General features: G+C 42.8%; 1 protein-coding gene across 13 annotated transcripts in view; it reads left to right on the top strand.

Annotated features, from left to right (window-relative positions):
* The window catches only part of LIMCH1 (LIM and calponin homology domains 1), a 348017-nt gene that overhangs the window by 144412 nt on the left and 175762 nt on the right, over positions 1–27843 (top strand). For all 13 annotated transcript variants that reach the window (XM_043871027.1, XM_043871031.1, XM_043871033.1 and 10 more), the window contains exon 3: positions 23417–23486. In XM_043871027.1, coding sequence (XP_043726962.1) covers positions 23417–23486 — 70 coding nt within the window. The remainder of the gene's footprint in view (positions 1–23416; positions 23487–27843) is intronic.

A 27843-nucleotide genomic window follows, 5' to 3' on the forward strand; every position in this document is an offset into this window, starting at 1 on the left:
GTTTTGAGTGCTCACAGCCTATGGGTGAGCTGAGGGAAATGGCCAACACGGAGAACGTGGACCAATGTTTCTGTCTGGGTAGGTAGGATGAAAACCCAGGACAAGCGAGTTATTGTCTGACTCCTCTAAGCACAGGGGATTAGAGCCGCTGGTGGATTCGGAGGAGTCTGACGATTAGGGTCAGGCTTCCCCATGGGACTCCATCTGGCAGCTCTGGAGCAGAGTGTGTGATTGTGGAATGAACTGCCGTGGTGGTCTAAAAACCATGAACGCAGACCCAGCCAGAGCCTCGGAGAGAAAGCTGAGGCGGTCGCCAGACACACAAGAGGCAGACAAAGTTCTAAGTGCAGGGCCTTCAGAGCAACGAGACAGAAGTAGGACTCAGGACTGGATGCACTCACCGTTGGTAGCAATGGAGGAAGAAGGTCCTCCTCTCCTTGTTGGTCAGGGGTGGGAGCGTGGTTGGGTGTGATCTGAATAGCAGTGTTGGGCTGCTGCAGACTGAGATTAGCAAGTGTATTCTTCTGGGACTTGTATGCAGAGACCAGTCTGGCAAGGAGAGGGGACTTGCCCCATTCCAGGCATGGAGCTGGTTGATGGTAGGGCTTGAAAGTCAGGGGGCTCAGTTTGGAGAGTCTCAGGAAAGTGAGGGTTCCCAGATAATAGATCTATACAGCCTGTCTTTGGAGAGTAGATGAGGATGCCCATGACTGTGCCTCTCTCTAGAACCAGAGAGAGTTCTGTGGATGCTGGTGATTAAGCCGTCCTAACTTACCACCACCACCACCCAGGTAGCAAGACTTGAAAATATAAGAACATGCTGTGATTTCAAAATTTGAAAACCAGCAGTTCAGCTCTTCTAAGGTGGATTGGCTCAAACTGTTGGTTTTAACCATGGAGAGACACCATGCTCTCTGTTCACTAAAAATTTCGTGGGTTGTTTGTGAGTCTGAAAAATTAAACCTCACAGTTCTTCTCAAATGGAAAGGCGTCTTCTGGGCCTGGGTCTGGTTTTCCTCTTACCAGCCTGGTTCTAGATTTACCTGTGGCCCGTAAGAGCTATTATGATACCCAGTCTACAGAGCAGCTAACTGAGGCACAGTGGACTAAATCACTAGGCTAAGATTGTACACTGGAGGAGGGCATGGTAACCCACTCTAGTATTCTTGTCTGGGAAATCCCGTGGACCGAGGAGCCTGGCAGACTGCAGTTCATGGGGTCGCAAAGACTCAGACTCCACTAAGCGAGTAAGCACAGCACACGGTTGTACCAGCTGAGAAAGATTTAAATTCAGAAGTCTCATTCCTTTGCTTTTGTTCTTAATCATTGCCCTGTGTCTAGAGCTGGGATTTTAACGAGAGAAGAGCAAGAGGTTGGGGGGCGGGGTGTGGAATTGGTGCCAGAAAACCTAGAATATGGGGAGAGGGCACTACAGAGGATGACCACCAGGTCTCAGCTGAACAGGGGAAGAAGGGCTGTTTGGGGTTAGTAGTCTTGGAAACATGTAGGCATCAAGGGCCTGGTGGTCCCTCGTAAGGTAAGAAGTCCAGTCCAGTGAGAAGGGGGGCAGGGGAGAGCTGAGGCTGTGGTCAGTGGGCAGTGTAGTGAGGTGAAAGGCACTTAGTCATGTCCAGTTCTTTGCAACCCCATGGACTGTACAGTCCATGAAATTCTCCATGCCAGAATACTCAAGTGGGCAGCCTTTCCCTTCTCCAGTGGGTCTTTCCAACCCAGGGATCGAACCCAGGCCTCCCACATTGCACATGGATTCTTTACCAGCTGAGTCATCAGGGAAGCCCAGGAATTCTGGAGTGGGGAGCCTATCCCTTCTCCAGGGGATCTTCCAGACCTAGGAATCGAACCGGAGTCTTCTGTACTGAAGGCGGATTCTTTACCAACTGAGCTGTCAGGGACAATGTAGGGGTGTCAGTTTTCTTAGGTAAGAGTTGTCAAAACTTGTTGGTCACCTATGAAGTTGGTGGACCTGTACTGAAGACCACAGAGATGCGAGAAAAAAGACTGGCACCTACAGGCAACATATGAGATGGAAATTGAGTAGCTTCAGAATCACCCTGGGAGCTCTTTTACTCTGCCTGTGAGATGCAATACACTTGCCTTTGCATATGTATCCCCAGATATAGTCATCCTTATGCATAAATATATAACTTACAGTAAAAGCAAGAATAGAATACAGTGCAGGTGCCAAATAGACTTGTAGTACTGTAGATGTATTTTTGCTCTAACTTTCTCTGTTGTTTTTGCCAAGTGTGTCGTTGAAGTTTGGAGGTTAAATACTCCAATGATGTGAGCTCTCCCCTGAGCGTTATATAAAAGGCCTGGGGTCAAAGTGTGACAAAGTTGCAGACGTGTGACAAGTGTCATGCTGTTAGAAATGTTAAATGAATGCCACATTGTATCCTTGGGGACTTCAGAGACTTTAAAAGGAAAGCTACAAAGACCGTTCCCTGGGGAAGCTGCTCCCAGTCCAGAGCCTCTCTTGACTGCCATCTAGTTTCCTGCATGCAGCTCAGACATACTGTTGTGAAATATTCCAGAAAGGAATGGTTCTGACTTGTTTTCCTGAGACTTGATTATTAGATCGAACTGGGAAGATTCCCCTGGAGAAGGGAATGGCTACCCACTCCAGCATTCTTGCCTGGAGAATTCCGTGGACAGAGGAGCCTGGTGGGTTACACAGAGTCCATGGGGTTGCAGAGTCGAACATGACCGAGCAGCTAACACTATGGAATTCCATCTATATCAGGAGTTGGCAAATTCTGGCCCTTGGCCTCTTTTTGTGCAGGCCTTCCTGCTTGCTAAGAATGGTTTTTACATTTTGAAAGAGTTGTAAACAAAAGACAAACCAAAACAAAGCAAGAGTTTGTGTGGGGCTCACAGAGCCTAAAATGTTTAGTACCTGGTCCTTTACAGAAAGTTGGCCAGCCCGTGAGGACTATGGACTTAATTTTGGTTGTGAATTGCTTACCCTCATAAAGTTGAGTTTTCAGGGCAAAGTGCTATTTGGGTAAATCAAATGCCTTTTCAAAGAAGGGCTTTTCAGGAGTTTCTTTGTAAGTCCCCCCAACAACTTGTTATTTTGAATTTTTTTTTAACTTATGGAAAAGTTAGAAGAATAATGTAATGATTATCCATATGCCCTACAACTATATGCAGATCGCTCGGGGAGAAAGAGGCATATACAGGAAGAGATAACGCTAGCATAGCAAAATAATAATAATGGCATGCAGTTGGAGGGTATATTTCTTCTCTCTTCTCTGTGGTTTGCTTTCTCATCCTCACCTCACACTTTTCTTTCTTTTTGGTTACTATCCAAAGATATATATTTAACCAAAGCCAGTTCATATCTTTTTATGGGGAGCCTGGTGAAAAGTGAATGGATTTGGGAACGCCTAGGTTGAATCCTATGACACTGTTGTATCAGTAGACCACAACCAGGCAGATGATGTGATTTCATGTGCTTCAACCTAGTGGATGGTCCAGATCCTAGACTCACCCCCTGTGTGTGCTTAGGTGTTACCTCACCTCCCTGAACCCCAGTTTCCTTATCTAGGAAAGCAGACATAATTGTACCTAATTCATTGAGTTTTTCAGAGAAGTAAATGATTGGATCATGGATGTAAAACTCCTTAGTGCTTGAAACATAGCAGGCACTTAAGTGTTAGCTTTTCTCCTCTCATCCATGAAATGGGGGAAATTCCTGTCTCATCAGATCCCTGAGAGAGTCCAGCGAGAGAATGCATGAAGCGCTCGGCAGTGCCTGGCCTGGGCTGGCACTCTGGATCGCTCGCCGTTTCCATTATTATTGTTGGAAATAGGCCCAAAGTCGATTATAAATATGACATAGTCAAGGCAACGCTGTGTCACACATCAGCTGTCTCCCTGGGCTGTCAGCAAGCCACAGGGTGGACCAATGGGGGGCCTGCGTGCCTAGTTTCTCTTGCTCAACTTGTGATCAAACCGGGCAAGAACATTTGGGTCCCTTACAAACTTGATCATCTGTGAATAATGAATTTTGGCTGGCAGAACTCGAGGCCAAGAGCGATTGTTTTGAAAACAGTGGCCTTGACCTCTGTGGTGACGTCATTTCCTCCGGCTTCCTCCGGTCTGTTGTGGTTTTTTCCCTCTCGGAAGCTATTCCAGGACCCTCCAGGCAGAGCTGATGGGCTCCTCTCTGGCATCTGTCTACCTGTACAGCCTCCGCGCTCGTCCTTATCACGGTGCTCGGCCTCTTTATCCCTGTTTGCTTCCTGTACCAGACTAAAAGCTTCCTGAAGACCTCTTTTATTTATCTTTGGATTTCCCCTTGGACACTGGTCTGGTACATAATACGTCTGTTACAAACAGCTGTTGGATAAATTGAGTCCAGTAGTAGGCAATCTAGTCATCATTAGATTAGATCTAATCATCATTAACTTTCTCCCAATTTTTGCTGTCATCATCAGTATTATCTCCCTTCTCCTCTTCTCTCTTTCCCTCCCCCCTCAACTCCTCCCTTGCCTACACACACACACACACACACATACAGCTTTACATAAAGAATAAACCCATCCCTGAGGCCTGGGAGTTCAAAGGATGGAACTGTCTGTACTCTTTACCTTTCCTCTTTCTCCATGTCTTCTTAGGCGTCACGGAGGTGAACTTCTGGGGTTTGTTCTGCAGACACATTTTGATGGAATGCAAAGTCCAAGTATGTGGGTCTGCAAATAAGTGACCAATAAAAAATGTCTCAGTGGATTTTTGTCTCAGTTCTTATACTGCTGAAATAGTTTTCTGAAGATAAGAAGTCTGCTGGCAAACACTTGTTTATATCATCGCTGATGAATTAACTACTTATCCTGAGAAGAAGGACTTGTCTTAGATTCTTGTCCTGATTTCAGCATAAACTGTGGAGTGCCAAGAATATGGACTCATTCCAGGACAGTTGGGGAGTTGATGGCATAGCTTTCCACGGAGACATTTTCTCATATGGAGGACTTACTGGACATTGACTGTGTTCTGTACAGTCCCACATTAGGCCCTGAGGGGCATAAAAAGAATATATATAAGGCTCGATCCTTGCTCTTTAAGAGTTTTATAATGTGCTTGGGGATTGACATACACTCAAAGCAGTTGTCCTATGTAAACCAGTGTGTGAGTAAATGCAAAGGTAACTAAGATGTAATCCACCAGGCTTAATAAGAAGTTAAACAAGGGAAGGTGGTTGTGGTTTGGGGGACGTTATACCAAGTGACTTTCCTTAAGATGAGAAAAGGTGAGGGCGTGACAAGGGCAGGCTACACAGGAACAGAAGCCGAGGAAAGGTCTAGGGGCAGGAATGAGGACCCTGTGTTCAGCAAATAGTGGAAGTCTGCCTGGCAGGACTTTCTTCATCCAGCTAACCTTTTTAAGAACCAGCTTACAGGTGTGGCCAGTTACCATAGAGACTAGTAAACTAAGCCATAACATAATATAACAGGAGTGCTGAAATGAGCTTCCAAATTGAACCCTAGTCTCTTGTGTGATGTTAACCTAAGGTTTCCTGGAGGAAGTGACATTTAGGTGGACTCCTAAATGAAGAGCAGAAATTAGCCAGGAAAGAGAGAAGAGAGGTGAAAGTAAGGGGAAGTCATGTTCTAACCCAAGAGAATAACATGTTTGAAATGTTAAGGCATCATCTTACCATGGTTAAGATGGAAGCTCCATGTATCGGAAGAGTTGCAAGAAGACTCATTTGGCGAAAATGTAGAAAACAGGGAGGATAATGATATAAGATGAGGATGGATGAAGAAAAGTAGGCAGGTCAAGATTGCACAGGGCCTTTGTAAACTGTAGAAGAAGTTTTGGGGTGTGATTTCCAGAGCAATGGAAATGAGAGGAATTTAAAAGAGATCAACAGGGAACTTCCCTGGCAGTCCAGTGGTTAAGAATTGCCTTCTAGTGTGATTTGATGGGGACTTGGGTTTGATTCCCTGGTTGGAGAACTAAGATCCCACCTGCTGCCAGGCAACTAAGCCCACATGTTGCAACTGCTGAGCCCACATGCTCTGGAACCTGCACGCCACGATTAGAGAGGAGCCCATGGGCTGCAGTGAAGACATGATGCAGCCAGAATTAAATAAATATTTTTTTAAAAAGAGAGAGATCAACAAGACTCGGTAGGCTATAGGGAGAGAATGAAAGAGAAGACTGAAAAATCACTTAAACATTTCAGTTGTTCATGACAGGCAGGGTGGGCCTTGGGTGTGAGCTGGGAGGGCTCCTCTGGTGGGAGAGGCCGTAACTTCAGTTTGGGGTACAGGCCGTCCGCGCCGGCAGAGAGTCCTGTAGGCCATCGGGGGACAAGGGCAGAACTTAGTGGTTACATGATAGATTTAACTTATTTAAATTGGACTTGCCAGCCATTGTTGGACATTAGGATGAAGCCGTGATATATGACAGTCTCTCTGAGGGAAAGAGCAACTCAAGAAAGAGCCGCAGAGCAAGGTCTCAGTTTGAGGACGCCTCCTCCCTGGTTAGGGATGAGAAAAAGAGAAACTCACACAGAGGCGATCAGAGAGACAAGAGAACACTCACGAACATGGTGTCATGGAATCCAGAGGAGCTAAGAAGACTTCTGAGGAGCTGAGGTCTCCTGGATTGCCTGGCCCTGGCAGGTCTCACTCAGAGAGGGAGGCCCTGGAAACTTTGTCAGTTAATGGCCATCTCTGGGAATTGCCAGTCAACTGACCATGATTCCACCTAATGGTCTTAGCTCTCACTCATGCTTTTGCATCATTTCAACAGGCTATTATTGTTAGAGACCTTGTATCTAATATAAACTTCACATGCAGTATTTTCCTCCACTGTTGATAAGGAAATGAGATTAGCTTGACTCAATGGCTTAGCAGTGACGTGACCTCATGTCAGACAAAATGCTTTTGAGAGTGAAAGGGGGTGTTAACCAGCTGTGCTGCTGGAGCCGCAGATGAAACCTGGGACTGTCCTTGGCAACGTGCATAGGTGCATATGTCTGTATGTAATATGTCTGTGTATGTACAGAGGTGTACGTGCGTGCGTGGTCACCCCAGTGGCTGGCCAGTCCAGACTGGTATCTTCCAGTGGCCATGACCTTGGTCCGTATTCACAAACCCACCCCTTATTTTGTCCTCTCAGTGACCACGGTAGGTAAACAACCTGGATCAGATTGTCCCACCATCCTCTGCAGATGACAAGATGGAGACCCAGGGTGCTAGAGGGCAGTGTGTCTTCCAGTCTTTGTCGGGAGCTCTTTCGCTAAACCAGATACTCACTCCAATCTCACAAACTTGGGTCCTTTTGCCCTAACTGATTTTGACTTTAGCAGACTGGTGAGAATTTGATAGGCCTCCTATGTAGGGTTCTCCCTTGTCTTTCTGCCAAGTCACATTTGGCCTCATTGACTTGGCCTGATTCCAGCCCTTTGGCACCAAGACCCATTAAGCTTTTAGGTTCAAGTAAGGACATTTCAACCCACTCTTTTTGTAAAGATCTCCAGTGAAAAGCAGCTTTTTGTTTGAAGATTGGCCTGGCTTAGGTGGGGACTTAGGCAAGAACTGAGTATCCCTGACAGCCTTCTGTTAGGAAAGATGAAAACAGATGAAGGCCATGGAAGGCGAATTTGTAGGATTCATGATGAGCAAAACAGACGCCCAGTATTGCCTTTCTTTCCTCTCTGAATCCTCACCAAATAAACAGCCTTTGGTTTCTATTTAAAAGAGGGGCTCTTTGCACAGTGTGTAGGGGGAAATTCAACTGTTCACATTCAAATTGTGCTTTAGCATCAATTACAAGAGTCTACTAGTGGGAGGGGGGACTTTTTGCATGCATCTGAAATGTTCTCAAGTTCATCCATCTTTGCACATAGCTTTTCCATTTAAAAGTATATAATCCTTGTCACAGCTTCTTTTCTCTTAATATATAGGGCAAGTATATTTTGTTTTCATGCTTCCAAAAATGTATTTGAAACTTCTTTTAGCATAATTATCAGTCCGAAACCACTTCCCTCAAAATATGACTTCCTTCACCCTGGGCTTCCCTGGTCGCTCAGTGGTAAAGAATCTGCCTGACAATGCAGGAGACATGGGTTTGATCCCTGGGTTGGAAGATACCTTGAAGGAGGAAATGGTAACCCATTCCAGTATTCCTGCCTGGGAAATCCCATGGACAGAGGAACCTGGTGGGCTACAGTCCGTAGGGTCTCAAAAGAGTTGGACATGATTTAGTGACTAAACAGTAATTAATTTGTACCTTGATAAGTATTAAACTTCCACTCATGGAAATCACAGGCTTAATCTCTTTCCTTGTGAACAAATTTATTGCATATTTATTGGAATGATTAATTGGCTTAAAAAATATATATGTAGATATATAAAACCAGTAGGTTTAAATATGGGCTGCTTGTGTGGTTGAGGAGAAGACGACCTCTCCCATTGGCTGCCTGTGGGCTTGCATGCTGGATTAGGCTTTGCTTGCATTTGAGAGGATTTAGTAGCTCCCTAATTGTATTTCCTTAATAATCCATTTTTTGATTGTCTCTACTGGCCTGTCAGGCTGGGTGGGCTGGCCTCCCACAATGAAGTTTGCAGAATTTCTGCCATTCTAAATGTTTCCTTTGGTTACCTGCAGAAGAGGACCTTTTCCTAAATAGCCCACCAAGGACCAAGTTTATAAATGATTCCTTTCTAAGGTCAACTGTACAGAAATAGACTTTCCTCTTTGTCTTAAGGGGAAGAAGAAAGAGTGAATGAAAGGACAAATGGGAAGTTAAGGTTAAGGCAATGATTAGCTCCGGTGCCTCCGTTTTCTTCTGTTTCCATGAACCCTGCCGTGAGGCTGACATTCCGAAGCATGGCTTCATCATGCCCAGCACCTCTTCCTGCAAGGCAGCACGTAATTCAGGTTCCTTTGCCTAAAACCTGGTGTCCTTCACTGTCTGGGGATGGCTTTTCTATTTGGCTGATCTTCATCAGCCCTCTGCATTGGCCATAGAGAACTATCATCATTCCCATGATTCTTTTTGTGCTCCCCTAGCTCCATGCCTTGGCTGCGTTTCATTCCAGCCACTTGGGGTACTCACTTGCCTGTCCATTTCTATCTCCTTGCTTCCTAAACCCACACAATATGCACCTTTCTGTCCATTAAGATGTCCCCTTGGCTGTAGCCTGAGTTCAGCATTCCCTTCTCACTCAGAGTCCATGGCGATGATGACAACCATACATCTTGTAGTGGAGATGAAAACTGATTTCAAGTGATCTCTTTCTTGTTTCTGGTTTGAAAAGTATTTTGGCTTTGCCTAGAGCAAGTAACTTGTCTTAGACATGGCACTACTCATGAGATTGTATGTGTTAACTTTCTGTTAGATTATAAATTCCTTGACACAGTAACAATGACTCACCCATCTTTCCATATATAATGATGCTGGCACATGGCAAGAATGTGTAGTAAGTTTGGGGAAAATGGGAAGAGGAGGGATTATTGCAAAATTAGCATTTTAAAATTATTAACATACTTATAGTTAACCCATAAATATGTATTAAAGCCATGCTGTATTAATTCAAAATGGGTCAAAATGGATCATAGACCTAAAAATAAGCTAAAACTATAAAACTCTTAGGTTAAAACATAGGAGGAAATCCTTGTGACTTGGAGTAGATAATTCTTTCTTGCACATAGTATCAAAAGTATAAACAACAAAAGAAAACATACAGGTCTTCCCTGGTGGTCCAGTGGTTAAGAATCCGCCTGCCAATAGCAGTGGACAGGGGTCCAAGCCCTCATCTGGGATGATCCTGCATCCCACGGGGCAGTTAAGCCTGTGCGCTACATCTACTGAGCCGTTGTACCCTAGAACCCACGCTCTGCAGCGAAAGAAGCCGCTGGGAGGAGCCTGCGCACCGCAACTAGAGACTGGCTCCTGCTCGCTGCAACTAGAAAAAGCCCGTGTGCAGCAATGAAGCCAACAATAAATAAATAAATTTCTTATATAAAAAAAAGTGAGCAAAGATATCTGAGTTGATACTTTTTTAGAGAAGCTATACACATAGCTGGGAGTTGCAAAGAGCCAGACACGACTGAGCAACTCACACACACACACACAGCCAATAAGCATATGAAAATATGCTCAAAGTCATGAATCTTTAGAGAAATACAAGTCAAAATCACCATGAGATACTGCCACATATCCATCAGCATGGCTATAATAAGAAAGGAATTCAGAAAGTTTGGCATGTGTGTGGAGAAACTGGAGCCTTCATTGCAGGTGGGAAAGTAAAATGGTACAGCCACCTTGATGAACAATTGGCTCTTCCTCAAAAGGTTAGATGTTAAGTTACCATAGGATCTAGCGATTATACTTCTAGCTTCATATCCAAGAAACATGAGAACGTATGTCCAAACAAAAACTTGCACCAAAATGCTCATGAAAAGCTTGCTTATCATAGCCCAGTGTTGGAAATAACCCAAATGCCCATCAGCTGATGAATGGATAGGATGGTATATTTATAGAATGCAATATTATATGACCATAAAAAATTTTAACTATCCATGCATTTTACAACATGAGTGAACCTTGAAAATGTTATGCTAAGTAAAAGAAACCAATCACAAAAAACCACATATTATATGATCCTGTTTATATGAAATGTTCAGAGTAGGTAAATCTATAGAGATAGAAAGTAGATTAGTGGTTGTTTAGGGCTGGGGTTGTGGGAGGGTGGCATAGGGAGTTAAAGCTAATGGGTATGGGGTTTCTTTTGGGGGAAGGAAAACAAATTATTTTACAGTGATGGTTGCATCCTGTGGATATACAAAAATAATCATTGTATAATTTCAATGGGTGAACTGTATGTGAATTATAACTTAAGCTATTAAAACACAGATATACTATGGAATTTAAAATTTTGCTTCCAGTTGTTTAAAATGTTCCCTAGCAGACTCATTCCAATACCATTTAGGGCATTTCTTGATGTACTAGTATCATATTGTAATTCCAGTATTTTAAAACTTCACTGAAGAAAAAGTGCTATAGATTGACTATATTCCATTTTCAAAAGGGTTCAAAAAATCCAAAAGGATTTACAAAGGAAAATTACAGATCTAAAACTAAAAATCAGAGGCACTTCTTTCAACTCAGAAAGTGACAAAGGAAGACCACAGAATGGAGAAATGAGACTTTATTGCTTAAATACAGTTTTTCTTCACTTAAAGCGCCTTTTTTAGCACAGAGGAAAGGGAGTCTGATTCCGTCGCCACCAGCGCTTCTGGCCTCAAGAACACTTTCTCCGTTCCTCTGAATGAGACTGCATTTTGTGTTTCTGCAGCACACCCAGTAGAGAGATGTGTGATGCCCAAGGAGAGGTGATCACAGCGACCCTCAGCCCCTTCCCTGTGAGTGTTCAGTGAGGAACCCAGAGGTTTTACTGTCCCCTTTGAGGTCAGCCAGCTTCCACTGGTCCTTTGGGGAGTGACAAGGTTACTTGACTCATTCCTGCCCCAGCCCACAAACTGCTGGAACTTCATGAGCTAACAGTGACTGGTGGGAGCTTGTCAGATGATTCTTCTGTGCTCTGGTTGCCTAAATCCAGCTTCAGTCTTGGTGCTGAGAAAATGGTTCAAGTGTGATTCATAACAACAGTTGCAACGTTGTGAATGGACCTGAAGTCCACTGTAGCTCCAAAACCGACATTTTGAGCTTTCCCAGTCTTTGTGATTATTGCTGGTTTCATTATCAATTTACTTGGCCAACACAAATAGAGGCCTTACCAATGACTGACCCTTATAGAAAAGCTGACGTTACAGTGAGGAATAACCCTTTGCCTAGCGGGGAGGTTGGGCAGATTCTGTGATGTGTGATAAATAGATAAATAGAGAGTGTTGGGACCTAGAGGTGGGAGGTACAGTTTCTACTGAGGAAATGGTTTGAAGAAGAGGTAACATTTAATCTGGGTTTTGAAGGATGAGTAGAAGTTTGCTAGGCCCACAAAGAGGGGTAGCAGAGACCTGTGGGAAAGACATGTCAGAGGAAGCAGCACGCATGTGAAAATGCTCTGCAATATGAAGGGGTATTGCTTGCCCAAGGATGAAACTGTGGTCAGAGCTTAGACAGAAATGGGACAGGCTGGAGATGAAAGGTAAGTATCAGGTCCGTTTGTACAAGACCTAGAATAGCAAGTAAAGGACTTTAAACAGCATCCAGTGAGCAGCAGACAGCCAGCACAGTCTCTATTCAGAGGAACAATGACATTAGGTTGCTTTTTAGGGAATTACATCTGTTGGCAATGGAGACTTTTGATTACTTTCTGCTGTTCACCAAACACGAATATTTGGGGGAAAATGTCATGCTTCCCAAAGAGAAGCAGAACTACGTCCTACGCTTGTCTTGCTATGTCCATCTTTAATGTATAACCTTACTATGTACATTTTCTGTTCCCTTCCTTTAGAACTTGGAACACTAGTTCCGGTGGGGAAAAGTCTTCTGTGACGCCTGGCACAGTTGAGCTAGCGTCAGTCTCACTGCAGAACTGTCTCTGGTGGGGGAGGGGTGTTGTCTGGGCTTAGCTCGGCTCCTGGTATGGGGCATTGGATAACAGCATGTGGGATGAATAGGAAATCAATTCAGAATTCTAACTAGCCACATTAGGGGCCGACCTTCTGTTTCTAGGATAGCAAAGGACCTTGGCTTTTCCCCATCACCCTCAAGATGGCAGGTGAGATGTGGGTGGGGCCCGGAGCCTTGGCTCGGATGTGGCGGGGCGGCGGGGCTGGAGGCAGCCGTGCGCACAGACCGTCCTTGGGCTTCTCACTGCCGTGGCTTGGTTGGCTCCCACCCTTCCTTCCTCCCCGGGGCTCACGGCCTTAGAGACCACGCCCCTGCTGTCCTGCCCTCCGAAAGGACTAACATGATCTCGTTCCCTCACCCCAGTGCTTTCACGTCTCCCAACTCCCAGCCTAGCTTGAGCCACAGGCAGGATGCTTGGGAGGAGAAGTGAGCCAATCATTAGTGCATAGTCTTCCATCTTTCGGCAGGGTTGGGATCCAGACCTACGTGGTAAGCTGGTTGAGGGTGGAGTGGGGTGGGGGGGCAGGGAAGAGATGATAGTGGTAACAGCCTTGGTGAAGTGCCCACTGTACACCAGGCCTGTGCCGAGTGTATCACAGGCGTTATTTCACACTCTCACGCTGTGACTAATAGGGATTATTGTGCCCATTTTTCAGAGCAGGAGACTGAGACTCGATATTGAATATTTACATAACTTGCCTGTGAGTGAGTGAAGTTGCTCAGTCATGTCCGATTCTTTGCGACCCCATGGACTGTAGCCTGCCAGGCTCCTCCATCCTTGGGATTTTCCATGCAAGGATACTGGAGTGGGTTTCCATTTCCTTCTCTATGGGTTCTTCCTAACCCAGGGATCAAACCCGGGTCTCCCACACTGCAGGCAGACTGTTTACCATCTGAGCCACCAGTGAAGCCCAAATAACTTGCCTAGTGAGTTGCAATTTGAATGTCAGGTCTTTCTGTCTCTGGAGGCCCCTATTACTGTTGGAATTGTATGAGTCTCAATCCTGGAATTCTTGATTTTGAGCTCTTCCTGCTGAAGAAGTGTGGAAAGCAAGGAGCTGGCTGCTTGTCCCACTCAAGCCTGGGTACTGAAGCTTTCAGAGCCACATTCCAGCACTTTCACACTCCAAGTTTTCTCCCACCCTTCTGACAGTAAACCCAGCAATACCGGGTGTTAGCTGTGCAAAAGAAATACTAATTACAATCATTTATACATAATTACTACACAGCGCAGTGATGATTACACGTATCAGGGCCTGTGTTGGAGTAACTTCAGTCTCCATTTTATTTGGTTACACTTAAATCTCTTCATGTATTGCCAGCTTTCCTGGTTCATTGATCATGTATGTCATCTTAAACTTGCAGCTCATAAAAGTGGGGAGGATCTTGAATGGGAGCTGCTATTATATCCGACTCTGTGGGACCCTGTGGACTGCAGCCTGCCAGGCTCCTCTGTCCATGGGATTCTCTAGGCAAGTGTATTTAGAATGGATTGCCATGCCCTCCTCTAGGGAATCTTCTCGAGCTAGTGATCGAACCCGGGTCTCCTGCACTGCAGGCAGATTCTTTATTGCTGAGCCAGTAGGAGGCACAGTGGCAAAGGCACTTGGGTGTGAAGGGGCTTGGTTCCCAGGTGAAGGCATCAAGAGGGCATCCTGTGGGCACTCGGGAGCCTGGGAGTCGTTGGAGGAGGGAAGCAGTGCGGCCAAAGTCAGGGTTTAGATGAGGTTGGTTTGGAGGCATTGGGCAGATTAAGATGGCAGAGATGGGGGGCTGGAGATTAGTTATTGAAATGCAAGAAATAAAGTACTCTTCTCAAAGTAGACACCTGTGGTAAAGAAACCTCCTGCCAGTGCAGGAGATGTAAGATACGTGAGTTTGGTCCCTGGGTTGGGAAGATGCCCCGGAGGAGGGCATGGCAACCCACTCCAGTATTCTTGCCTAGAGAATCCCAGGGACAGAGGAGCCCAGCGGGCTACAGTCCCTGGGGTCACACAGAGTAGGATATAACTAAAACGACTTAGCAGACAAGCCTGAGTTTGTAATCCTGAGTCTACCGCTTAGGAGCTCTGACCTCAGGTAAGTGCCTGGTGACACTTTCCATTCCTCGATTTTCACTGATTTTTAGATCTTTTCTAATCCAAAAATTTTGTAATTTCTATACAAGAAGAATGGTTATGCACAGGATAGATTGTGAGAGAGATTGCAAATGAATCAAAAGGCCTCCAAGATATTCAGATAAGTGCTGGAGGTTCCTTTCTATGTTTATAGATTATTTCATCACTGTAGGGTTTTTTGGGTTTTTTTTTTTAACATTTGCCTGGTTTTTGTTTTTAGAATTGAGAGCAGAAGTGATAGGCGAGAAGACGTTTTATCCCTAGCAAACGTAGGAAAATGGGTCCATTTGTTTAGAGTAGCCCCAATTTTAGCTCTTCTCTATCCTGCTGCCTCCCAACAAGACCCAGGGGAAAGGATGTGCCCAGGTGTTTAATTTTGCAGGATTTCTTGGTTACAGTTTGCCAAAGTAAGGCCCCTATTTATTGAGAAAAGACCTCTGCTGCTGGCTGCTGTGACTAATAAACTCCTAACTCTCTGTGGTTTAATGCAATGGAAATGTCCTTCTCACTCCCGTGTAGCCCAGTTTTGGCAACAGGAAAGGGTGGAGATGACAGCAAGTCAGGTAGTTGTTCAGGGACCCCAGCTCACAGAGACTCCATCCTCAACATGTGGCTTCTAAGGTCTTAGTTGGTGTGAACCTCTAACTAGTAAGTGGGGGAGGCAAGAGGGAGAATGGAAAATTGCTTGGGAGAGGTTTGGGAGCAGACTTGATTGTGACGTATATTACTCTGCCCACATTCCATCGGCCAGAATTCTGTTATCTTACTACAGAAAATTGCAAAGGCATCTGAGAGATGTTGCCTAGCTGTGTGTCTTGGGGAGAAAGAAGATGAGTTTGGAGAGCAGCTGCATTAGAATAGTAATAGCTCTGTTTAGTCCTAGAATTCAGGGTTGCCGTTTCCTTCTCCAGGGGATCCTCCTAACCCAGGGACTGAACCTGAATCTCCCACATTGCAGGCAGACACTTTACCATCTGAGCCACCAGGGAAGCCTGCCCTAGAATTCACAGTTAGGTCCAATTTCTTGGAATTTCAAGTCAACAAGACCTTCTAAAATTCTTATGATCTCTTCTTTAGTTATGTTCAGGGAAAGTGGCTTAAAAAGACCCATAGTTCACGTGGTCTTGACAATGCATAGCAGCCCCCCAAAAATTTGGTAGCTACTAATGGTAGTAATTTGCATTCCAGTACTGTTTTGTTCATATGAAACTCCCCTTTGGTTCAGGTTTCACTTTCCCCCCTATTTTAGTCAATTCTTCTTGACCTCAGAAGGTTTATTAACTTTCCTGCTTTCGCCAGGGCAACTCTTGGCAAAGAGAAATCTCTAAAAATGGCATCTGTAACAGGTTTATAGTCAAGGTTAAATCGATCTCATGCTTAGGTTCAAAAGCAGTTGCCATGTTAGATAAAATGAAAGTGCACACACCTTCCATCAGGGTACGTAGTCAAACCAGAAAGTGATCAAGGAAACCACAAAGAAAAACACTAGAGAGCCAGTGAAAAGGGACACAAAGTAGGTAATTTTGTGACCAGCGTTGCCTTTGCAGCTGTAGAAACCCAGCTACGTGAGACGATGATGTAATCTCTTGTTGCAAAGAATAAAGTGATTTCCCATGAGAGTAAGCCTGAACTCTCCAACGCTGTGTTGAAGGTCTAGACAGCGTCTCTGCTCTCTCCCAAACTCTAGGATAGTTATTAGACTTGAATTTCTGAATCGAATGACGTATAGAGTAAGCGGAATTTTGCAACCCTTTAAAAATGTTACCTTTAATGTTTATCACAGTCCGGTAAAAAATAAGCTGCCCCTTGGTGTATTTCGTGACATTAGGATGATCTGATACCTTTTGTCGCAGTCTTCTCAGCATTGTGCCCCTTGAAGAGTTATTATATGAGCTGTTGGATGTGTCAGTATGAAACAGAACCTCTCTGCCCCACAGTTGGGATTTGAGTTGTTTTTTTTTTAATTGCAGATATGCACAAATTTCTTCAGTTTGTATTTTATAACCGTTAAACTATCATTGAGAGGCTATCATAAATTGGATATTATGTTACAAAGAGTTATAAAAATATATCCTGTGGTTGTGTCTTGAATCAGAACATTAGCATCATTCTTGGATGTCTCAGCAATGTTTCTTTAAGGAATATAGTCTTTAATCTTTTAAGAACTGGATTCCACAGAATGTGTGCTGAATGTCTTTAATTCACCTTCGCAAAAATTCAAGATGGCCAAGCATTAGGTAGCATGACAATGAACCACATATGTGCCTAGTTCTGGTCTTCCTGTAGGTTTTAAATCTCTTAGCGAGCACACCCCATGAGGGAAAGACCTGGGGTCTTTGTGTTCCCATGCCCAGCTCCAGGTTGGGACATCATGCATACCCAATAAATGTTTGTTGAGTGTGTGAAAGAAGACATGAACAGCCTTACTTGAAATAGGTCACAGTGTGTTTTAGATTTAGAATGTAAGAGTTTAGTAGACACCGAGTCATTCCTTTCATATAAGAAACACATGTATTTTTGCTTACCTTCAATGGAGAAGGAAATGGCAACTCACTCCAGTACTCTTGCCTGGAAAATCCCATGGACGGAGGAGCCTGGTGGGCTATAGTCCATGGGGTCGCAAAGAGTCGGACACGACTGAGCGACTTCACTTTCCTTTTCCTTTCAATATCATTGAATTTTTTCGTAGTTGAGGATTATCCAAGATTAAAATTTTCTTCCTGTTTTTAGTTGTTTCTTACCAGATATATATATTAGGCAAGCTGTACACATCTGTTGAGTTGATTTCTTTATGTGAGGTTTATATCCAGAGGTGGCCAGGAAAGAAGTAAAACTTATTTTAGTCTTTGGCAGCTGGCTAATGGAAAAGTTGAAACTAAAGTAACTTGCACTTACTTAGCAGAAAGGGACATGCTCAGTATAACAAATGAATGTGAATATGCAAGTTTCCACTTAGCAAATTCTAGCAACACATTGTCCCACTGGCTCCTCACCAGTCTTGGATGGAAGGTCAGGTTTTCAAGATCTCCATTTTATTAAGGGGAAAACTGAGACTGTGATCAAGGGACTTTCCAGGAGCTCATAGCTAAATGCATGTTTTACCTGTTAAAACCTAGACAGCTTCCTCCAAATTCATTGCACTTTCCTCGTGATAACACTGCTGAGTGCCATAAGTTTTTTATGGTGTTTTATTCACCTATCTGATACTCATGATTTTTAAGAAATAAAAGATTTCTATTTACCTATAGTTGTACATTTATTTTAATACTACCTGCATATGGTGATGTTTTAAAAGTACAAATCAGATCATTTCGGTCTTCATCTAAAAAATGTGATATATTTCTAAATACACTGTACTTAGGAAAAGTCCAGACAGCTTACCTGGGCCTGAATGTTGCTTACACCCTGGCTATCAGGTCATGTGTTTCTTCTTCCACTCACTCTGCTTGGCCACATTGGCTTTGAATATGCTAAGCCCACTCCTGCCTCCAGGCCTTCCTACTTACTGTTCAGTCCACCTGAAACTCTTGTCTGCAGCTCCTCTTTGGCTGATGCTTTTTTATCATCCCATTTTCTCCCCAAGTGTTACCTCCCCAAGGCAGCCTTCTGATCCCCTGATTTAAATGCCACCTGCATGGGTTACTACTATGCTCGTCTACCCAGGGCTTGCGTGATCTGAAAATTTCCTCTCATCTATTTACTTGTTTATAGTATGTTCTTCCTACTTCCCCCCACACCTCACTTGTTCCAAGAAGAGCAGTTCTAAAGGGCAAGTTCTTTTGTTTGTCTGCTCCCTTCCTGCCTTCCCTGGGCCTAGAACAATGTGCCACACATGGCAAGCACTCGATAAATAATTGCTGCATCAATACATGTCTGAATATTAGTTCATCCTACTCAGCTTCCATAGCTCCAGTTTTTTTTTTTTAATGTTTCTGTTTTCTGTTTTGTGGCCAAATCTCCACATGTGATTCTTTTTTTTTTAATTTTTTTTTTTTTACTGGAAGATAATTGCTTTACAATATTGTGCTGGTTTCTGCCATCAACATGGATCAGCCACAGGTGTACACATTTCCCTTCCGCCTTGAGCCTCCCTCCCATCTCCCACCACAGCTCCAGGTGGTCCCGAGCACTGGGCTGTCCTCCGTGTCCTGCACCAGGTTCCCACGGGCTGTCAGCTTTACGCACGGTGATGTGTCTGTTCCCACGTTACTCGCACGGTGATGTGTCTGTTCCCACGGGCTGTCTGCTTTACGCACGGTGATGTGTCTGTCCCCACGTTACTCGCACGGTGATGTGTCTGTCCCCACGTTACTCGCGCGGTGATGTGTCTGTCCCCACGTTACTCTCTCAGGTCACCCTACCTTCGCTCCCACACTGTCCACAGGTCTGTTCTCTGTGTCTGCGTCTCCACGGTAGTTGTGGGTACATTTTATGCAGGAGACGTGGAATAATACCAAAGCTTAATATTTTTGTTATATAAAATTATGCCACATGCCCCAGAAATGTCTTTAGACGAATACAAAGATAGTCTGTTACCGGCTAGGGAGGGCAGACTGTTCCAGTGACAGGTTTTGGGGGCTCACCGGTGGGAAACTTGTGTGGGGTTCCACTGCATGGGGAGTTGCCACAAATGAACGACCACCCCCTTTACCCTGCAGTTCCTCCTGAGGACGTTGTTTGTACGCACAAATGAAACTTGGATCCGGTGTGTCTTGCACTTGACCACCTCTCAGCAGATACCCACTTCTTTTTCCCTTGTATTCCCACCTGCTGTTGATATTCTCCCGTTGTGTTTAGATAGTGTTTATTGGAGTTTTTGGTTTTTGTTTGTTTTCCCTGGGGTGGGTTGTTTTGTGTTTTTTTTTTGGTTTGTTGGTTTTGTATTGTGCTTTGATGACACATGCGGAAGTTGGACTTTGGACTTTATTGTGGTAGGCTTTGCCCTCTGGCTGCACATCTGTGTGCACATCTCCGGGGAAGCCTTCACACCTGTTTGAGGCTCAGACTTTCCTTCTATAAAAATGGAGTGATTACAGGACCTGTCTCTGCAAAACAGGACAGTTGGGGAACACTATATCTCAGGAGGTTCATAAATATAAAATATCATCATCATAACTTGAAAGCATGTTATCAATAAATATTTTTAAAAATATTTATATTTAATATGTTGGAGGGCAACAGTGGTTTTTAATAAAATTGCAAGTGAATAATATGCTTGACTCATAGCTGTTTTGCTAAGCTTCTCATCTGATTCTAATAAATACAGAAAATGTCCTCAGTTTAATGCAAAATACAAGATAAGCAGGTGATGGGCATTTCTGCAATGTGAATTCAATGTTATCTTTTATTGTTGTGTACTGTAAATTGTGTATGGAACTGGGGCAATGTTTACATGAAAAAAAAAACACAGCTGTCTTGATCTTGAAAATATCCCAAATATTTAAGAGCACTATGGCTTTTTATTTTTTAATTTGTTGTGAAACATTTTGATAGACATCACAGTGGAGGTTTTTTTGGTCTTTTAATTAAGGTCTGTCATTATAATTTTTTTTTATAACTTCATGTAACAGGAAAGATTTCTGCCAATAAGTATAATTCTACAAAGGATAAATAAAGTATTTAAAACTTTAAAAATCTAAACATGTATAGAAGAGGAGTTGGTGGAGCCATCGTTACTAAAAGTAATACAACTCTTAGATATAGAAGACAAAATGGGTACCTTGTTAAGCAAGGACTTGTAATTTATGATTTTTTTGGTAGGATATCTGTTATTTTTTCTACTTTGACTAATTAGAAACACCACCTGATACAATGGTACTTTGTTCCATTAGAAAAATTTAAAAGTATTAGAGAAAGTAGTTGATCTAGAATGCTGTGAATTGAATTAGTATAAATAAATACTTAGATGCAAAGTGTGCAAAACCATTTATAGAAAACTTATTATGCCCAAGGCTCTGTGCTGGCTTCTCACATATTTTGTCACATTTCAGCCTCACTGACACCTATGCCATTGCTGCCATTGTTTCTCTTAACAGTTGAAGAAGCTGGTGTTCATGGGCTTGCCCAAAGTAACACCCCCAGTGAGTGACCAAGCTAGTCTTTGGGGTCAGTCCGCTGGACTTCAGAGACAGTGCTCTCAGCCCCACCCCACAGCTCCGCATCCGTCTGTCCACCGGTAGTAAATAGGACATAGGTCCAAACACACTGACACGGCCCACTCTCCAGAGTATGTTATTAAGCCTCCAATATGCATTGCTAAGTGGAAAAATAAAGTGGAGAACGGTGCATGTTATATACTACACCTGTCTTTTTAGAAAAATTATAACTGTCTTTATATATTTTCTTTGGAAAGTCTTTAAGGTTACTTCAGGGATTAGTCTGGGGCCCCGTGGGGTCCCAGTGACAACGAGACTGAAGTTTTACTGGATATCCTTTGGGTTCCTTTTGAATTGTCAGCACTGTTGTTGGTTGGCAACCTTGGATTTCCCAAAGTGAAATTCAAACCTGGTCCCCTGGTCTCCTTGACAGAGAAGGCAAGGAGAGCCCCCCCCAAAAGAAGCAGATAGCACCAGACTTGTAGGTGGCAGGGTTAATAAGCAAGGAACTTACATATGATGCTTGCCGTGGGCAGCTGAAAGAAGAGGAAAATCTTGCCAGAATCTTTTGAGTTTATATAGATGCTTTAACTGGGTTCAGTCACATATTCAGTCCAGGTAGTCTCAATAAGACACTATTATCTCAAGGCTGAGTGCTTGAAGATGGTCCCCACCGTGGGAATGGCGGGCAGAACCTACAGGCCAGAGATGGGGCCAACTTGGGTTAACCGTCATGTCTAGTCAATGATCTTTTTCAACAACTGCGTGTGACTACTGTTTAAAACTCCATTTTAAAATGACACTGTTAAGAACTGGTAAGAAAATTAATATATCGTAAGAATTTTGTACATTTAAAATCTGCTTTTCAGGCATCCTATCTGTTTATTTTGAATCACAAGCTATGGGATGTTAGCTCTACCCAAGAGAACGTGTTGATCCAGGGAACTCGGATGTTGGGCCTGATGTACCACTCAGTCAGGTCATCATCGTCAGGCCTCAGTTTTCTAAACTGAAACATGAGAAGAGTGAACAAGTTGCCTTCCAACTTGAAAAACCAATAATTTCAAGATAAGCTATAAAAAAACACTTTTTAAGAAGATTAAATTCATGGTTAAAATTAAGTGCCTTCATGAAAGGAGCGCCATCTTGGTTCTTAATGGGCCAAAAGGCACTACTGTTTTGTGGCTGCTCTGGGTGTTGCCTCTTGGTGGCAGCACTTAAAAATTGGGGTTAAAGTTTCCAAGAACAGGCACTTCTTAGTGTAAAACCAGAATGTCCTATCATAGCCACTGTAGCAACATTTCTGCATCCATCAGTACATAGTGGTGTCAAGGTCAAATATAGGCTGAATTCAAGACTAATTATTGGACTCTTGCATAGCATCTTTTGTTACTGGTTTGTAGAAATCTATTAGGCATGGGTTCTTCATAATTTACTATGATCTGTGGTTGCATGAATGATAAGAGTTCAGCAGACTTTTTGGTAAAGGGCCATATAGTAAAAATTGTTTAATTTGTGGGCTCTCCCTTCTCTGTTGTAACCTCTTAGCCCTGCTGTCACAGCACAAAAGCAGGAGTAAATAAAACGTAAATGAATGGGCAAGGCTGTGTTCCAGTAAAACTTGTTTACAGAAAAGGGCATTGGGCCAGATTTGGCCCATGACTTATAGTTTGCTTACCCCTGAATCATAGAAAACAAACCCCTGCCCTAACATTCTCTTTGCCCTGTGTCCTGAGATAAATTACCTTATTGCCGCTCCTCTAATTCCTGAGTGTAAGAATAAATGCCTCCATTCTACAATACCATACCTTCAGTAATTCCCTTATGAATAGCCCTAGTTGGCAAATGCTACAGTTCTACCACATCACCCTGATGCCCTCCCTATTTTAGTTTTACAAGTTGCCTTCCTTATTTCTTTTCACTCTGAACGGATATTTCCTGAAGATAAACACTTATGATTGCTTCTCTTGCATTCCTTTGTATTACCCTTTTTACATGATTTCAGCCTTTACCCCCACAATGTTTGGGTCACATATTTTTATACCTAGGGAATTGTGGCCAGCATTGTTTCAAATCTGCAGGATATAATTGGTTAACCTCTTGCTAAACATATTCCTTCCTCTCTTTAGCGAAACTCGCTACATTTAACAAGCCACTCTCTTCAAAGAGCAAGAAAGTCTGGAGGAAGAATTAATCTTGGCAAATTATTTGCAAAGATAGATGTTGGTCTCTGAACTCAGTGCATCCCTGGAGAGACCTCTGCCTTAGCCAGGAGAATTGGGAAGCAGCCTTGCTGAGTAGCAATACCTGGCTCTCATCCTAGACAATTCTCTCCCAGCCTCAGTCCAGCTCACATCTTGGTCTTTTCCCCTGAAGCACCTCCTAGTTTCCATCCTTTCTTTTCTCCCAGTATTTCCAAATTCTAAACCTTCACCTGCCATGGACAAACTTGATGTTGGCAAAGTTCTTCACTGGGATGCACGAAGGCTCACAGATTATTGAGATTTACTACATGCTTTAAATTCACGGCTTTTCCTATTCAGCAATTTAGTTGTAGCCCCGGATAAAGGTGATTTGTGTGATCCATCTTGCTTTATGTCTCGCTTAACATTCTGTCTTTTTCATGACAGGTTGCTGAATGCTATAAAGCCAGGACTTGTTAAAAAGATCAATAGATTGCCTACCCCCATTGCAGGATTGGTGAGTATCCAGAATTGAGATTTATCTTCCAATATTCCTTTGCTCTAACCTAAGGGTCATGACAACGCCATTTATTACAGTTCTTTCCTGCAGTATATATTCCACATGAATGAAAATGCATTGAAGCCATTAAACTGTGAGGTCACTTAAAAATGAAAAATTGCGGTTATGCCTAAATGGCATCTTAATCTTTGTGTTTTTCCCATGAGTGATAAGAATGACATTCATTCTTAAAGAGGTAAATTTGTTTTGGGGTGAGAAGCTGGTAATTAAGTTGACCCGAGGGGAGGAATGTGATGGTAATTATGGTTTTCTCATTTCAGTTCTCTGCATTCCCCTGGAATGAAGGAGAGAAAGGGTAGTGAGAAAAAGAATTTCATGATGAACAAGCAGCATTTTCATGATAAATTGCTGTTTTCAGTCTTAAAACTCTACTTGCGTTTAAGCACCACCTTTGTAGACCAACTTTCTAAAGACATAATGGTCACTGAGGTGATTCTGTTGTCTGGAGAATTGTTAAGCAAATCCCTGGTTCTTCTGAACCTACTCAGCTAAAACCAGTAAGACTCAAATGTTCACATGTAGTCAGATGCAGGATTCTTCTTCATGCATTGATATGTTTCATAATTCTTGGCAACTAATTTTTATTGTTTAATTGTTGTTACCTTTTGCTAATAAGAAAAAGGTGGAAGATCAAAAGGACAAGCAAATCTTAGTTCTGGAAGCAACACGGTGCATATGTCTGGGCTCACACATGAGCCCTCACATTCACACGTGTACATGTCCAGGTACATGTATGCACAGAAAGCTGAGGTTATGTGTGGCTTAGTAACAATGCTTTGACTGTTTTCATTGTGGCTGCCTTCTGTGCCTGTGGTCTTGCAAAAAACAATTAGAAAAATGTCAAGAATTTAAGCAGGCTCCTACTTAGACTCTGATGATTTGCTGCACAGTCATATGACAATGACTAATTGAAATTTGATGCAACAACAACAGAATTATGTTTGAGAACTGTGGGGGTCATGTAATTAGGTACATGGTTTAAGCAAGTTGAATGAAATGGATTTTTAAAAATTGTAAGAATTGCTATTTCTGCAGGTGTGTTTTATTTCCCGTACTGGTTAGTAGTACATTGGTAATTAGTTATTAAAAATCTTTCTATAATTTCATTCATCAGAATCATGTAGCTAAGTAAGTCAATACATAGTTAAATTTGGAAGAAATGGATTTAAATAATATGATTAAAAACCTGTATATCATGTATATTAATATTATATGCATTAATGTGTACATGTATTAGTTATTTTAAAACTTTTTATTGAATCCATCTCTTTCAAATGTTAAGGCCATCACTTTAATGATGCTGACAGATATCTGGTTAGCCCCAAGCATGTGGCATCTCCAGACCTTGGAAGTCTAATATATAATATTATAGGAGCAGAACTTACAGCAAGAAGTCAAGGAAGGCACCAGTGAAACCCACATGGCTGCAGGAAGCGGCTCTCAGTCCAGAAGCTAAGGAGAGAAGGGTTTTATAAATACTAATTTAAACTGTAAATCATAAATAATTTGAGCGAAATTAAGGGTTTGAGACACATGCATTGATGTTTATGTTGGATTCTTCTAGCAGATCAAGCATTGTTCTTTACCTGTTGCCTCTACTTTGGAACAGGCAGGCCATGTGATTCAAGAGAACCAGGGGACCTCTGTTGCTTTACTCCTGTTCATACCCCTAACTTTTCCTTCTTCTTTTTCCTTTTTCATTTGGATTTCCTTTCCATTTTATCCTTTCCATCATTTCTCGGTTTTCTTGCTCTTTTCCAAGTAATAGTTTCCCACTTATCCCATCCTGTATCACTTCTATTTTCTTGACTGATTTGTTGTTGTGATACTGTGATTTGTAATAAGCAATATGTGTTTGGACTTTGTCTGTTTCTGGCACAGAGCACCCAAAACCGTTGGAATTTCCTAAGCCATAAGAGCAATGGAAACATCGTTTGTTATAATACTTGGTCTTCTGTCATCAGGTCCTGAAATGGCTCCAGTCCTATAAAGGTGAAGGAGTATTTTGTTCTTTATAACAAGCTCCTTTCAGCCCCACCCGAATGAGGTAACTTTTGGAAAGTCCCAAAGATGGGGGCTGGTTGCCAGGGGAACCAACGTCACGAAGAGACAGTTGGAACTTTAAGTCCCGCCCTGCTGACTTCCAGAGAGGGCAGAGGTGCTGGAGGTTGATTGAGTTGCCCATGTCAGTGATTTAATCAATCTTGCCTATGTAATGAGGTGGCCATAAAAAAACCAAAAGGACGTGATTCGGAGAGTTTTCAGATTGGTGAACACATGGAGATCCCAGGAGAGTGGCATACCCAGACAGCATGGAAGTTCTATGTCCTTCCCCACATACCTTGCTCTATGTACTTCTTAATCTAGCTGTTCTGAGTCCTTTATAATATTCTTTATAATAAACTGATAGACCTAAGTAGGTGTTTCTTTGTGTTCTGTGAGCCACTTTAGCAAATTAATCAAACCCAAGAAGGAGATCTTGAGAACCTCTGATTTATAGCTCATTGTTCAGAAGCCCAGCTGACAACCTGGACTTGAGACTAATCTCTGAAATGGGGGCAGTTCTTTTTTTATTAATTTTTTTATGGGGACAGTCTTAATGGGACTGAGCCTTGACCTGGGACATCTGACACTATCTCCAGGTAAAGAGTGTCAGAACTGAGTTAATTGCTTGCTGGTGTTGGAAAAAACACACAATGGAGTTATCTTTAGCTCCCCCCCCCCAAAATACTTATCTATGTATAATTAATTACTGCCCATTCATTCATGATTCCTTAATATACAAATCTGGTCAAGCTCTTTTTTTTTTTTCTCTCTTCTGCAATTACCACCGGATCAACATCTCCAAAAACCAGTGCACAAGTTGGGGTACCAACAGGAAACAGAACTTCTGTACCCTTTCCCCATCCGGTTAATGTTCTTCCAGAGTTTGCTCTTCAGATCTATCCTGCTTCCTGTCTACACTGATGTTCCTGTTTGCCTTCATGACCTCAGCTCTTCCTAGCATTGACCCAAGTCATCACTTCTCACCAAGTTTTTTCTGCTGAACTCCAAGTCTCTTGTTCTGTGTATTGGACAGCTCCATCTGGATGTCCTACTGAACATCTCAAACTGAACATATTCGAATGAGACTTAAATGACCCCTGCTGCCCGCCGATGTCAGTAAAGGCATCATAAACATGCAGTTGCCCTAGTTGAGCTATTAAAGAATATGGCAACTTTCTTCAGTCTGTCTACTTGTTGCATTTCGTTGGCCACTCAATAAGGCCTAGAGCAGGTCTTCCTCATCTCTTTCCTAGACTATCACCGTCAACTCATAGGTCCTCAGATGTTATTCACTGTCATGTGTGAAGCCTTTTCTCATGACACTTCTTATGAATATATCTCTCTCCACTCTTCTTGACTAAATCTTATTTACTTATCACGACCCAATGCAAAATCACCTCCTTTGTGAAGCCTTTCGTGTTCATGGTCCATATGATCTCTTTTATAGAATACTGTTAGCATCTCCTGGTTTATGAGAAAATGAGTTAATAGAGATAAAAAAAACACACCTGTATTGAAATATGATCCGGGGAGTAAGATTTTTGAGTAACTATTGTTACTAGTTTGCAATTCAAGGTGTGCAAATGATGTAGTATTCATATTTAAGCACTGTAGCTTTAAAATCACACAAACAGGGAAAACTGAGATGGATCCAAAGCCCTTGCTCTTACTTACCAATGCCTATAACGGGTGCAGTGATAACGGGTGTCCTAGGGATGCACAAAGAAGCACAGCATCACCCTGATGGAGTGTCTACCAAGATCTCCAGCCTGTATCCAATTCTGAGGAAACAAATTGGACCAGTCCAAATTGAGGGACATTCCATAAAACAACTGGTGTACATTCCTTAGCTCTGTCGGTATCATTGAAAACACCTCCCCCGCCCTCCAACTGTTGCAGATGAAAGGTGACTAAGGAGATATGACAAAATGCCGTGCCTGATCCTTGGTTGAGAATGAGCAACTGTGTTAGACTTATTGGGACAGTTGGGGAAATTTGAGTGCAGATTGAATGTTAGATAACAGTGTTTCCTCAATCTTGAATTTCTTTCACATGTTCACTATCTTGTCAAAGACAGTTGTGGATACAGGGGAATATTCTTGATGTTAGATAAACCAAAGCTAGAGTCTTTAGACATGAAATGTCACAACATGTACAACTAATCCTCAAGATGTTCAGCAAAAAGAGGTTTGTGCATATAATGTATCATTTTATATATACATATACATGGAGAGATAGGGGGAGAGAA

Source organism: Cervus elaphus, chromosome 17, assembly GCF_910594005.1.
Source record: "Cervus elaphus chromosome 17, mCerEla1.1, whole genome shotgun sequence".
Taxonomy (NCBI): domain Eukaryota; kingdom Metazoa; phylum Chordata; class Mammalia; order Artiodactyla; family Cervidae; genus Cervus; species Cervus elaphus.